The sequence below is a fragment of the Heterodontus francisci genome, unplaced genomic scaffold (genome assembly GCF_036365525.1).
Source record: "Heterodontus francisci isolate sHetFra1 unplaced genomic scaffold, sHetFra1.hap1 HAP1_SCAFFOLD_524, whole genome shotgun sequence".
NCBI classification, from domain to species: domain Eukaryota; kingdom Metazoa; phylum Chordata; class Chondrichthyes; order Heterodontiformes; family Heterodontidae; genus Heterodontus; species Heterodontus francisci.
Window position 1 is genome coordinate 891,035 of NW_027140348.1, and position 13,511 is coordinate 904,545.

A 13,511-nucleotide genomic window follows, 5' to 3' on the forward strand; every position below is an offset into this window, starting at 1 on the left:
CTAGGTCTCCCCTTTCCCCCTCCCCTCCTCTCCCCTAATCCGTCTCCTCTCTCCCCCTCCTTTCCCCTCTCCCAGTCAGTCTCCCCTCTCTCCCCCCACCCCTTCCCTCCTCTGTCCGAGTCTTCCTGCCCTCCCACAGTCCCACTCTCCCCTCCCCCACTCCCCTGCCATCCCCCTATCCGAGTCTCCCCTCCCCCACTCCCCTGCCATCCCCCTATCCGAGTCTCCCCTCCCCCACTCCCCTGCCATCCCCCTGTCCGAGTCTCCACTCTCTCACTATTTTTCTGTCCATGTGCAGGTGACTGATGATGAGTTAAGTGATAACAGCGCTGAGTGTGTCGTGTGCCTGTCTGATGTTCGGGATACGCTCATCCTCCCATGTCGACACCTGTGTCTCTGCAACGCCTGCGCAGACACCCTGCGATACCAGGCCAACAACTGTCCCATCTGCCGCCTACGTAAGATCATCCAGAGACCCCCTCAGTAACCAGTGTGTTCCCCTCAGTAACTATTGTGTTCCCCTGTCAGTAACCAGTGTTTCCCCCCCGCCTCAGTCGCCAGAGTGTTCCCCTCAGTAACCAGTGTGTTCCCCTCAGTAGCCAGTGTGTTCCCCTCAGTAGCCAGTGTGTTCCCCTCAGTAGCCAGTGTGTTCCCCTCAGTCGCCCGTGTGTTCCCCTCAGTCGCCCGTGTGTTCCCCTCAGTCGCCCGTGTGTTCCCCTCAGTCGCCCGTGTGTTCCCCTCAGTCGCCAGTGTGTTCTTCTCAGCCGCCAGAGTGTTCCCCTCAGCCGCCAGAGTGTTCCCCTCAGCCGCCAGAGTGTTCCCCTCAGCCGCCAGAGTGTTCCCCTCAGCCGCCAGAGTGTTCCCCTCAGCCGCCAGTGTGTTCCCCTCAGCCGCCAGTGTGTTCCCCTCAGCCGCCAGTGTGTTCCCCTCAGCCGCCAGTGTGTTCCCCTCAGCCGCCAGTGTGTTCCTCCCCACTTCCCTCCATTTGAAGGAAACACACTGGGGTTGTGTTCTCTGGGGCAGTGGATGTTGATGTAAAGGGACAAAGGGGAGCGGAGAGAGCCCTGAGCCAGCTCCTGGGTTCCTAGACCTGTCCTGGTGTGCGGTTCACTGACCCCCTTCTCTCTCTTTCAGCATTCCGTGCTCTGCTGCAGATTAGAGCGATGAGAAAGAAACTGGACCCTCTGACACCGAGTAGCTATAATCCGATCATCGCGTCGCAGGTTCCTGAGTCTGATGATCATTCGGTGAGTGGCAGTTATTAGCAGCAGAGAAAGGACAGGTGCACAGACCCATCCTCCCGATACTGTCCAGCAGGGGGCAGAGGGTAGGGGGGTGGGATGGTCACAAGCCAACCTGCCCCTCCAGGGAATGGACTGATGTGTAGCATTATGGGGCTTTGAAATAAAACCAAATTATTGCAGAATAAAGGAGGAATGGGATAAGTGACTGTGAAAATGATCCAAGTGACCAGCAATCACAGTGCAGCTGCTGAAGCCTAGGTACAGGTGGGTATGGAGCATGGGAAATGGGTCTTGCTGATCTGACAGAGAGCAGGGCCCTCACCCCCAGAACCAGTCTGTGTGCCCAGCAACAATCTGTGGGTCAATGTAATTTGGCCTTTTGGGTTAAAATTGTTTAAGCACCATGTTAACTAGCTTGGTTTTGTTTGGTTGGGTTGGATTGGGTTTGTGTTGTGTTGGGTTGGGTTGGTTTGGGGTTGGGTTGTGCTGTGGTGGGTTGTGCTGTGTTGGGTTGGATCGGGTTGGGTTGTGTTTGATTGGGTTTGTTGGGTTGGGTTTGGTAACGGATTGTAAAATCTGTTCTTCCTTCCCCTAGTCCTCTGATCACATTCCCTTGGGCTATGAGGCTGTCTCGCTGTTGGAAGCCTTGAATGGCCCCCTCGCTCTGTCTCCAACAGCCCCTCCCATTCACCTGATTGGAGATGGCCATGCACCCAGTCCACTGCCTTCCTTTGGGCTTGATGGACGGACTCTTCCTGTGCACGCCTTGTCTCCGCTGGATAGGGTATGTGACAGTGCCAACCAAGGCCTCCAGCTGAAAAAAAGCACTTCAAAGTAAGTAAAACCTTCATTACCAACAGAAGAGTTGGAGAGTTCACACTCTCCCTCACTCTCTCTCTGTCTCTCTCTGGCTCTGGCTCTTTCTGTCTCTCTTTCTCTCTCTCTCTGCTGATAGGATTCACTCTTTCTCTCAAGGTCGTTCTCACAGAACTCCTCCATTCTTCACGAGGAAGATGAAGAGAAATCCTTCAGCGATGGGGAGGTAGTGTCCCCCAGAAAACCGTCCAATCAGGAAGTTGAGGTATTGTCCCTAAAAACATGGGTCAGTTTTAGTTGATTACCTGCAGTAAGATAAACACAGGCTCCTCTAAACACCTGATAAACACAGGCTCCCCTAAACACCCGATAAACACAGGCTCCCCGAAACACCCGATAAACACAGGCTCCCCTAAACACCCGATAAACACAGGCTCCCCTAAACACCCGATAAACACAGGCTCTCCTAAACACCCGATAAACACAGGCTCCCCTAAACACCCGATAAACACAGGCTCCCCTAAACACCCGATAAACACAGGCTCCCCTAAACACCCGATAAACACAGGCTCCTCTAAACACCCGATAAACACAGGCTCCTCTAAACACCCGATAAACACAGGCTCCCCTAAACACCCGATAAACACAGGCTCCTCTAAACACCCGATAAACACAGGCTCCTCTAAACTCCCGATAAACACAGGCTCCCCTAAACACCCGATAAACACAGGCTCCTCTAAACTCCCAATAAACACAGGCTCCCCTAAACACCCGATAAACACAGGCTCCTCTAAACTCCCGATAAACACAGGCTCCCCTAAACACCCGATAAACACAGGCTCCCCTAAACTCCCGATAAACACAGGCTCCCCTAAACACCCGATAAACACAGGCTCCTCTAAACACCCGATAAACACAGGCTCCTCTAAACTCCCGATAAACACAGGCTCCTCTAAACACCCGATAAACACAGGCTCCTCTAAACTCCCGATAAACACAGGCTCCTCTAAACACCCGATAAACACAGGCTCCTCTAAACTCCCGATAAACACAGGCTCCTCTAAACACCCGATAAACACAGGCTCCTCTAAACTCCCGATAAACACAGGCTCCTCTAAACTCCCGATAAACACAGGCTCCTCTAAACACCCGATAAACACAGGCTCCTCTAAACTCCCGATGAACACAGGCTCCTCTAAACTCCCGATAAACACAGGCTCCTCTAAACACCCGATAAACACAGGCTCCTCTAAACTCCCAATAAACACAGGCTCCCCTAAACACCCGATAAACACAGGCTCCTCTAAACTCCCGATAAACACAGGCTCCCCTAAACTCCCGATAAACACAGGCTCCTCTAAACACCCGATAAACACAGGCTCCTCTAAACACCCGATATCACAGGTTCCCCTAAACACCCGATAAACACAGGCTCCTCTAAACTCCCGATAAACACAGGTTCCCCTAAACACCCATGGATGTCAAGGAGCCGACAGGGTAAAATAAGGCAGAAAAGAAAGGCTTCTGCCCAAACTGAGAACTCAAAACTGCAGAAAGCCGAGAGTAGTATAGAAAGTGGAGGGGTGAAATCAAAATGGAAATTAGGAAAGCAAAGAGAGGGCATGAAAGAATATTGGCAAGCAAAATCAAGGTGAATCAATAATGTTTTATCAATACATTAAGAGTAAGAGGATAACTAAGGAGAGAGTAGGGCCCATAAAAGACCAAAAAGGTAACCTATGTGTAGGAGCAGAAGATATTGGTATTGTTCTTAATGAATAATTTGCATTTGTCTTCACAAAAGAGGGGGACAATGCAGATATTGTAGTTAAGGAGGGAGAGTGTGAAGTATTGGATGTGATAAACATAGGGAGAGAGGAAGTATTAATGGGATTAGCATCCTTGAAAGTTGATAAATCACCAGGGCCAGATGAAATATGCCCTAGGCTGTTAAAAGAAGCAAGAGAGGAAATAGCAGAAGGTCTGACCATCATTTTCCAGTCCTCACTGGATACAGGTGTGGTGCCGGAGGATTGGAGAATTGCTAACCTTGTACCTCTATTTAAAAAGGGAGCGAAGGATAGACTGAATAATTACAGGCCAGTCAGTCTAACCTCAGTAGTGGGCAAATTATTGGAATCTATTCTGAGACAGGATAAACTGTCACTTAGAAAGGCACAGGTTAATGAAGGATAGTCAGCATGGATTTGTTAAGGGAAGATCTTGTTTGACCAACTTGATTGAATTTTTTGAAGAAGTAACAAGGAAGATAGATGAGGATAGTGCAGTTGATGTGGTCTACATGGATTTTAGCAAGGCTTTTGACAAGGTCCCACATGGCAGACTGGTTAAAAAAATAAAATCCCATGGGATCCAGGGAAATGCAGCAAGGCAGATACAAAAGTGGATCAGTGGCAGGAAACAAAGAGTAATTGTTGACGTGTGTTTTAGCGACTGGAGGGCTGTTTCCAGTGGCGTTCCACAGGGCTCAGTACTGGGTCCCCTGCTTTTTGTTGTATATATTAACGATTTGGACGTAAATGTAGGGCACATGATCAAGAAGTTTGTAGACGACACAAAGATTGGCCGTGTGGTAGGTAGCGAAAAGGATAGCTGTAGGCTGCAGGAAGATATTGATGGTCTGGTCAGGTGGGCAGAAAAGTGGCAAATGGAATTCAACCTGGAGAAGTGTGAGGTGATGTATTTGGGGAGGTCAAACAAGGCAAAGGAATACACAATTAATGGGAAAAATACTGAGAAGTGTAGAGGAAGTGAGGGACCCTGGAGTGAATGTCCACAGATCCCTGAAGGTAGCAGGACAGGTCGATAAGGTGGTTAAGAAGGCATATAGAATCCTTTCCTTTATTAGAGCAGGGAGGGTATGTTGGAACTGTATAACTTATTGGTTAGGCCACAACTTGAGTACTGTGTGCTGTTCTGGTCGTCTCATTACAGAAAGGATGTAATTGCAGTAGAGAGGGTACAAAGGAGATTTTTTTTTATTCATTCATGGGATGTGGGTGTCGCTGGCTAGTCCAGCATTTATTGCCCACCCCTAATTGCCCTTGAGAAGGTGGTGGTGAGCTGCCTTCTTGAACCGCTGCAGTCCATGTGGGGTAGGTACACCCACAGTGCTGTTAGGAAGGGAGTTCCAGGATTTTGACCCAGCGACAGTGAAGGAACGGCAATATAGTTCCAAGTCAGGATGGTGTGTGACTTGGAGGGGAACTTGTAGGTGGTGCTGTTCCCATGTATTTGCTGCCCTTGTCCTTCTAGTTGGTAGAGGTCGCGGGTTTGGAAGGTGCTGTCTAAGGAGCCTTGGTGCATTGCTGCAGTGCATCTTGTAGATGGTACACACTGCTGCCACTGTGCGTCGGTGGTGGAGGGAGTGAATGTTTGTGGATGGGGTGCCAATCAAGCGGGCTGCTTTGACCTCGATGGTGTCAAGCTTCTTGAGTGTTGTTGGAGCTGCACCCATCCAGGCAAGTGGAGAGTATTCCATCACACTCCTGACTTGTGCCTTGTAGATGGTGGACAGATATTGGGGAGACAGGAAGTGAGTTACTCGCCGCAGGATTCCTAGCCTCTGACCTGCTCTTGTAGCCACGATATTTATATGGCTACTCCAGTTCAGTTTCTGGTCAATGGTAGCCCCTAGGATGTTGATAGTGGGGGATTCAGCGATGGTAATGCCACTGAAGGTCAGGGGGAGATGGTTAGATTCTCTCTTTCCAAGGATGTTGCCAGAACTGGAAAAATGCAGCTATGAGGAAAGATTGGATAGGCTGGGGTTGTTCTTCTTGGAACAGAGAAGGCTGAGGGGAGATCTGATTGAAATGTACAATGTTTTGAAGGGCCCGGATAGAGTGGAGGTGAAGGGTCTATTCACCTTAGCAGAGAGGTCAGTGACGAGGGGGCATAGATTTAAAGTGATTGGTAGAAAGATTAGAGGGGAGATGAGGAAAAGCTTTTTCACCCAGAGGGCGGTGGGGGTCTGGAACTCACTGCCTGAAAGGGTAATTGAGGCAGAGACCCTCAACTCATTCAGAAGGAGTCTGGATATGCACCTCAAGTGCTGTAATCTGCAGGGCTACGGACCAAATACTGGAAGGTGGGATTAGAATAGGTGGATCGTTTTTCGGCCAGCACAGACACGATGGGCCAAGTGGCCTCTTTCTGTGCCTTAAACTTTCTATGATTCTATTCTCTGATTAAATGCAGACCCCTATAAACCCTAAGATACACGCAGGCCCCTCTGAACTCCAGGATAAACACAGCCCCCTCTAAACTCCAGCATAAACGCAGGCCCCTCTGAACTCCAGGATAAACATAGGCCTGTCTAAACTCCAGGATAAATGGAGGTCCCGCTCAATCTCCAGATAAACACAGGCTCCTCTAAACCCTAGAATAAACACAGAACCCTCTAGACGCTTGGATTAACACAGGCTCTCTAAACCCCAGGATAAATACAACCCCCTGAAATTCCCAAGAAGAAAATGAGGCTAATTCGTGTATAGGTCAGAGTCTACGATTGAGTCTACGATTGAGTCTAGGATTGAGCCTGGGATTGAGTTTAGGATTGAGTCTAGGATTGAGTCTGGGATTGAGTCTTGGATTGACGTTAGGATTGAGTCTGGGATTGAGGCTAGGATTGACGTTAGGATTGAGTCTGGGATTGAGTTTAGGATTGAGTCTCGGATTGACGTTAGGATTGAGTCTAGGATTGAGTCTAGGATTGACGTTAGGATTGAGTCTGGGATTGAGTTTAGGATTGAGTCTGGGATTGACGTTAGGATTGAGTCTGGGATTGAGTCTAGGATTGAGTCTGGGATTGAGTTTAGGATTGACGTTGGGATTGAGTCTAGGATTGAGTCTAGGATTGAGTCTAGGATTGAGTCTAGGATTGAGTCTGGGATTGAGTCTTGGATTGACGTTAGGATTGAGTCTGGGATTGAGGCTAGGATTGACGTTAGGATTGAGTCTGGGATTGAGTCTAGGATTGACGTTAGGATTGAGTCTGGGATTGAGTTTAGGATTGAGTCTCGGATTGACGTTAGGATTGAGTCTAGCATTGAGTCTGGGATTGAGTCTAGGATTGAGTCTGGGATTGAGTTTAGGATTGACGTTGGGATTGAGTCTAGGATTGAGTCTAGGATTGAGTCTAGGATTGAGTTTAGGATTGAGTCTGGGATTGAGTCTTGGATTGACGTTAGGATTGAGTCTGGGATTGAGGCTAGGATTGAGTCTAGGATTGACGTTAGGATTGAGTCTGGGATTGAGTCTAGGATTGAGTCTAGGATTGACGTTGGGATTGAGTTTAGGATTGAGTCTAGGATTGAGTCTAGGATTGAGTCTTGGATTGAGTCTTGAATTGAGTTTAGGATTGAGTCTAGGATTGACGTTGGGATTGAGTTTAGGATTGAGTCTGGGATTGAGTCTGGGATTGAGTCTGGGATTGAGTCTGGGATTGAGTCTTGGGTTGAGTGTAAGGTTGAGTGTCGGATTGGGATCGGTGTGTGGTAGTGTTCGGATAACTGATGTCCTTCTTGTTCCTCAGGGTTCTGGTGTTACACCCGAGAGTGAGAATCTGACTCTATCGTCCTCTGGAGCTGTCGACCAATCCTCGTGTACTGGAACACCACTCTCCTCCACCATCACATCACCTGAAGGTAATCCACAGAAATTATTTTGCCAACTGTATTCCTTGAATATCCCTCACTTGGGCCAAGGGGGTTGTAATGTATTAGGAACTGTGTTGTATCCAAGAAACATGAAGCACACATCTGGGAAATGTACCCAGTAACCATGCACTACCTGTGACCCTGCACTCTGTATTGTGACCTCTCCATCCCTGCACAGTCCCACGGAACCCAGATGTTTGATCCTCTGAGCAGGATGAGGTCTGTGTCTGTGAAGATCAACTCCAGAATCTTGGCTGTACTGGACCACACTGCAGCAAGCTCCACCCACTCCCAGTAAAACACTGAGGGACAGAGAGAGACACAGAAAAATGGCCCTCCCCACCCCCCGGTATATACAGTGTAAACTCCACTGTGTACACAATGTGATCCCTCCCCCTGTGTACACAGTGTGACCCCCGTGTACATTCTGCAACCCCTCCCTATGTACACAGGATGACAACCCCACCCCTGTACACTTCCCCAAGCTGGTACCATGGACAGTCTATGTCTCCATCCCAGCTCATTCTGTAGGTTGTGTTTCTGATATATTTACTTATCTCTGACTGATCTGATACTGCTCTCTATCTCTCTGTTTTTTACTCCCTTCCTCTCTGTTTGTCTATGCCTCTGTCTCTCTCTGTGTCTCCCTCTGGTCTCCCTCTCTCTCTGTCTCTCTCTCTCTTTCTCTGTCTCTTTCTCTCTCTCTCTGTCACTCTCTCTGTCTCTCTCTCTCTCTCTCTTTCTCTCTCTTTCTCTCTCTCTCTGTCACTCTCTCTCTCTCTGCCTCTCTCTCTCTCTCTCTGTCTCTTTCTCTCTCTCTGTCACTCTCTCTCTCTGTCTGTCACTCTCTCTCTCTGTCACTCTCTGTCTCTCTCTCTGTCTCTCTCTCTGTCTCTCTCTCTCTCTCTTTCTCTCTCTCTCTGTCACTCTCTCTCTCTCTGTCTCTCTCTCTCTCTTTCTCTCTCTCTCTCTTTCTCTCTCTCTCTGTCACTCTCTCTCTCTGTCTGTCACTCTCTCTGTCACTCTCTGTCTTTCTCTCTCTCTATCTCTCTGTTTTTTACTCCCTTCCTCTCTGTTTGTCTATGCCTCTGTCTCTCTCTGTGTCCCTCTCTCTGTCTCCCTCTGGTCTCTCTCTCTCTCTGTCACTCTCTCTCTGTCTCTCTCTCTGTCTCTCTGTCACTCTCTGTCTCTCTCTCTCTGTCTCTCTCTCTCTCTCTACGTCTGTCTCTCTCTCTCTCTTTCTCTCTCTGTCACTCTCTCGCTCTGTCACTCCCGCTCTGTTTCTCTATCTCTCTCTCTATCTCTCTCTCTCTGACCCTGTCATGGCCTCTCTCAATCCACCAGATGCCAGCAGTAGTCTGGCACAATCTGTGATGTCAATGGCCTCCTCCCAGGTCAGCACTGACACCATCTCCTCCATGTCGGGCTCGTACGTGGCGACTGGACCGGATGATCTTCTGGACTATGTTATTGATGAACACCTGACACTGCCGGTGATGGAGGAACACAAGGAGGAGGTAGAGGTGAGGCTCCTGAAGTTTCAGTCTTCTGCCTGAGTTGACATTGTCTCCACCATGTGTTAGTGCAAGAGACTGTGAGACTGGCAGGAGGTGTCTGTTAGTGCGAGAGATTGTGACACTGTGATGAGGTGTGTGTTAGTGTGAGAGATTGTGAGGCTGAGAGGAGGTGTGTGTTAGTGCGAGAGATTGTGAGACTGTGGCGGGAGATGTGTGTTAGTGCGAGAGATTGTGACACTGTGATGAGGTGTGTGTTAGTGCGAGATTGTGAGACTGTGATAGGAGGTGTGTGTTAATGCAAGAGATTGTGAGGCTGTGATAGGTGGTGTGTGTTAGTGCAAGAGATTGTGAGGCTGTGATAGGTGGTGTGTGTTAGTGCGAGAGATTGTGAGGCTGATAGGAGGTATATGTGAGTGTGAGAGATTGTGAGGCTGTGATAGGTGGTGTGTGTTAGTGCAAGAGATTGTGAGGCTGTGATAGGTGTGTGTTAGTGCGAGAGATTGTGAGACAGTGAAAGGAGGTATGTGTTAGTGCAAGAGATTGTGAGACTGTGATAAGAGGTGTGTGTTAGTGCAAGAGATTGTGAGGCTGTGATAGGTGTGTGTTAGTGCGAGAGCTTGTGAGACTGTAATTGGATGTGTGTGTTAGTGCGAGAGATTGTGAGACTGTGATAGGAGGTGTGTGTTAGTGTGAGAGATTGTGAGACAGTGAAAGGAGGTATGTGTTAGTGCGAGAGATTTTGAGACTGATAAGAGTTGTGTGTTAGTGCGAGAGATTGTGAGAGTGTGGCGGGAGGAGTGTGTTAGTGCGAGAGATTGTGAGAGTGTGGCGGGAGGAGTGTGTTAGTGCGAGAGATTGTGACACTGATAAGAGGTGTGTGTTAGTGCGAGAGATTGTGAGGCTTTGATAGGAGGTGTGTGTTAGTGCGAGAGCTTGTGAGACTGATTGGATGTGTGTGTTAGTGCAAGAGATTGTGAGACTGTGATAAGAGGTGTGTGTTAGTGCGAGAGATTGTGAGACAGTGAAAGGAGGTATGTGTTAGTGCAAGAGATTGTGACACTGTGATAGAGGTGTGTGTTAGTGCGAGAGATTGTGAGGCTTTGATAGGAGGTGTGTGTTAGTGCGAGAGCTTGTGAGACTGATTGGATGTGTGTGTTAGTGCAAGAGATTGTGAGACTGTGATAAGAGGTGTGTGTTAGTGCGAGAAATTGTGAGGCTTTGATAGGAGGTGTGTGTTAGTGCGAAAGATTGTGAGACTGTGATAGGATGTGTGTGTTAGTGCGAGAGAATGTGAGGCTTTGATACGAGTTGTGTGTTAGTGCAAGAGATTGTGAGGCTGTGATTGGATGTGTGTGTTAATGTGAGAGATTGTGGGACTGTGATCGGAGGAGTGTGTTAGTGCGTGAGATTGTGAGGCTGTGATAGGAGGTGTGTGTTAGTGCGAGAGATTGTGAAGCTGTGATAGGTGGTTTGTGTTAGTGCGAGAGATTGTGAGACTGTGATAAGAGGTGTGTGTTAGTGCGAGAGATTGTGAGACTGCGATAGGTGGTGTGTGTTCGTGCGAGAGAGTGTGAGCATGTGATAGGTGGTGTTTGGTAGTGCGAGAGTGTGTGAGACTGTTAGAGGTGGTGTGAGTTAGTGCGAGAGATTGTGAGACACTGAAAGGAGGTATGTGTTAGTGCAAGCGATTGCGACACTGTGATAAGAGGTGTGTGTTAGTGCGAGAGATTGTGAGGCAGTGAAAGGAGGTATGTGTTAGTGCAAGAGATTGTGAGGCTGTGATTGGATGTGTGTGTTAATGTGAGAGATTGTGGGACGGTGATAGGAGGAGTGTGTTAGTGTGAGAGATTGTGAGACTGTGATAGGAGGTGTGTGTTAGTGCGAGAGATTGTGAGATTGATAGGAGGTGTGTGTTAGTGAGAGAGAATGTGAGATTGATAGGAGGTGTGTGTTAGTGCGAGAGGTTGTGAGATTGATAGGAGGTGTGTGTTAGTGCGAGAGGTTGTGAGATTGATATGAGGTGTGTGTTAGTGTGAGCGGTTGTGAGATTGATAGGAGGTGTGTGTTAGTGTGAGAGGTTGTGAGATTGATAGGAGGTGTGTGTTAGTGTGAGAGATTGTGAGATTGATGGGAGGTGTGTGTTAGTGTGAGAGGTTGTGAGATTGATAGGAGGTGTGTGTTAGTGCGAGAGGTTGTGAGACACTGAAAGGAGGTATGTGTTAGTGCAAGCGATTGCGACACTGTGATAAGAGGTGTGTGTTAGTGCGAGAGATTGTGAGGCAGTGAAAGGAGGTATGTGTTAGTGCAAGAGATTGTGAGGCTGTGATTGGTTGTGTGTGTTAATGTGAGAGATTGTGGGACGGTGATAGGAGGAGTGTGTTAGTGTGAGAGATTGTATGACTGTGATAGGAGGTGTGTGTTAGTGCGAGAGATTGTGAGATTGATAGGAGGTGTGTGTTAGTGAGAGAGATTGTGAGATTGATAGCAGGTGTGTGTTAGTGCGAGAGGTTGTGAGATTGATAGGCTGGGACATAGATAGGCTGCAGAGCTGGGCTGAGAGATGGCAAATGGAGTTTAATGCGGAGAAGTGTGAGGTGATTCACTTTGGAAGGAGTAACAGCAATGCAGAGTACTGGGCTAATGGGAAGATTCTTGGTAGTGTAGATGAGCAGAGAGATCTTGGTGTCCAGGTACATAAATCCCTGAAAGTTGCTACCCAGGTTAATAGGGCTGTTAAGAAGGCATATGGTGTGTTAGCTTTTATTAGTAGGGGGATCGAGTTTCGGAGCCACGATGTCATGCTGCAGCTGTACAAAACTCTGGTGAGACCGCACCTGGAGTATTGCGTGCAGTTCTGGTCACCGCATTATAGGAAGGATGTGGAAGCTTTGGAAAGGGTGCAGAGGAGATTTACTAGGATGTTGCCTGGTATGGAGGGAAGGTCTTATGAGGAAAGGCTGAGGGACTTGGGGTTGTTTTCGTTAGAGAGAAGGAGGAGGAGAGGTGAATTAATAGAGACATATAAGATAATCAGAGGGTTAGATAGGGTGGATAGTGAGAGTCTTTTTCCTCGGATGATGATGGCAAACACGAGGGGACATAGCTTTAAGTTGAGGGGTGATAGATATAGGACAGATGTCAGAGGTAGTTTCTTTACGCAGAGAGTAGTAGGGGTGTGGAACGCCCTGCCTGCAACAGTAGTAGACTCGCCAAATTTAAGGGCATTTAAGTGGTCATTGGATAGACATATGGATGAAAATGGAATAGTGTAGGTCAGATGGTTTCACAGGTCGGCGCAACATCGAGGGTCGAAGGGCCTGTACTGCGCTGTAATGTTCTAATGTTCTAATGATAGGAGGTGTGTGTTAGTGTGAGAGACTGTGAGATTGATAGGAAATGTGTGTTAGTGCGAGAGGTTGTGAGATTGATAGGAGGTGTGCGTTAGTGTGAGAGATTGTGAGATTGATAGGACGTGTGTGTCAGTGCGAGAGATTGTGAGATTGATAGAAGGTGTGTGTTAGTGTGAGAGGTTGTGAGATTGATAGGAGGTGTGTGTTAGTGTGAGAGATTGTGAGATTGATAGGAGGTGTGTGTTAGTGTGAGAGATTTTGAGATTGATGGGAGGTGTGTGTTAGTCTGAGAGATTGAGATTGATAGGAAATGTGTGTTAGTGCGAGAGGTTGTGAGATTGATAGGAGGTGTGCGTTAGTGTGAGAGATTGTGAGATTGATAGGACGTGTGTGTCAGTGCGAGAGATTGTGAGATTGATAGAAGGTGTGTGTTAGTGTGAGAGGTTGTGAGATTGATAGGAGGTGTGTGTTAGTGTGAGAGATTGTGAGATTGATAGGAGGTGTGTGTTAGTGTGAGATATTTTGAGATTGATGGGAGGTGTGTGTTAGTGCGAGAGATTGAGAGATTGAGATTGATAGGAGGTGTGTGTTAGTGCGAGAGATTGTGAGACAGTGAAAGGAGGTATGTGTTAATGCGAGAGATTTTGAGACTGATAAGAGTTGTGTGTTAGTGCGAGAGATTGTGAGAGTGTGGCGGGAGGAGTGTGTTAGTGCGAGAGATTGTGAGAGTGTGGCGGGAGGAGTGTGTTAGTGCGAGAGATTGTGACACTGATAAGAGGTGTGTGTTAGTGCGAGAGATTGTGAGGCTTTGATAGGAGGTGTGTGTTAGTGCGAGAGCTTGTGAGACTGATTGGATGTGTGTGTTAGTGCAAGAGATTGTGAGACTGTGATAAGAGGTGTGTG

The 13,511-nt window shown here is 48.1% G+C and overlaps 1 protein-coding gene across 1 annotated transcript in view; it reads left to right on the forward strand.

The window, feature by feature from the left end:
- LOC137359320 (E3 ubiquitin ligase RNF157-like) overlaps nt 1–13,511 on the forward strand; it is a 335,606-nt gene that overhangs the window by 229,724 nt on the left and 92,371 nt on the right. Inside the window, exons 10-15 of the mRNA XM_068025346.1 lie at nt 299–458; nt 1,135–1,247; nt 1,840–2,078; nt 2,220–2,325; nt 7,618–7,729; nt 9,086–9,264. Coding sequence (XP_067881447.1) covers nt 299–458; nt 1,135–1,247; nt 1,840–2,078; nt 2,220–2,325; nt 7,618–7,729; nt 9,086–9,264 — 909 coding nt within the window. The remainder of the gene's footprint in view (nt 1–298; nt 459–1,134; nt 1,248–1,839; nt 2,079–2,219; nt 2,326–7,617; nt 7,730–9,085; nt 9,265–13,511) is intronic.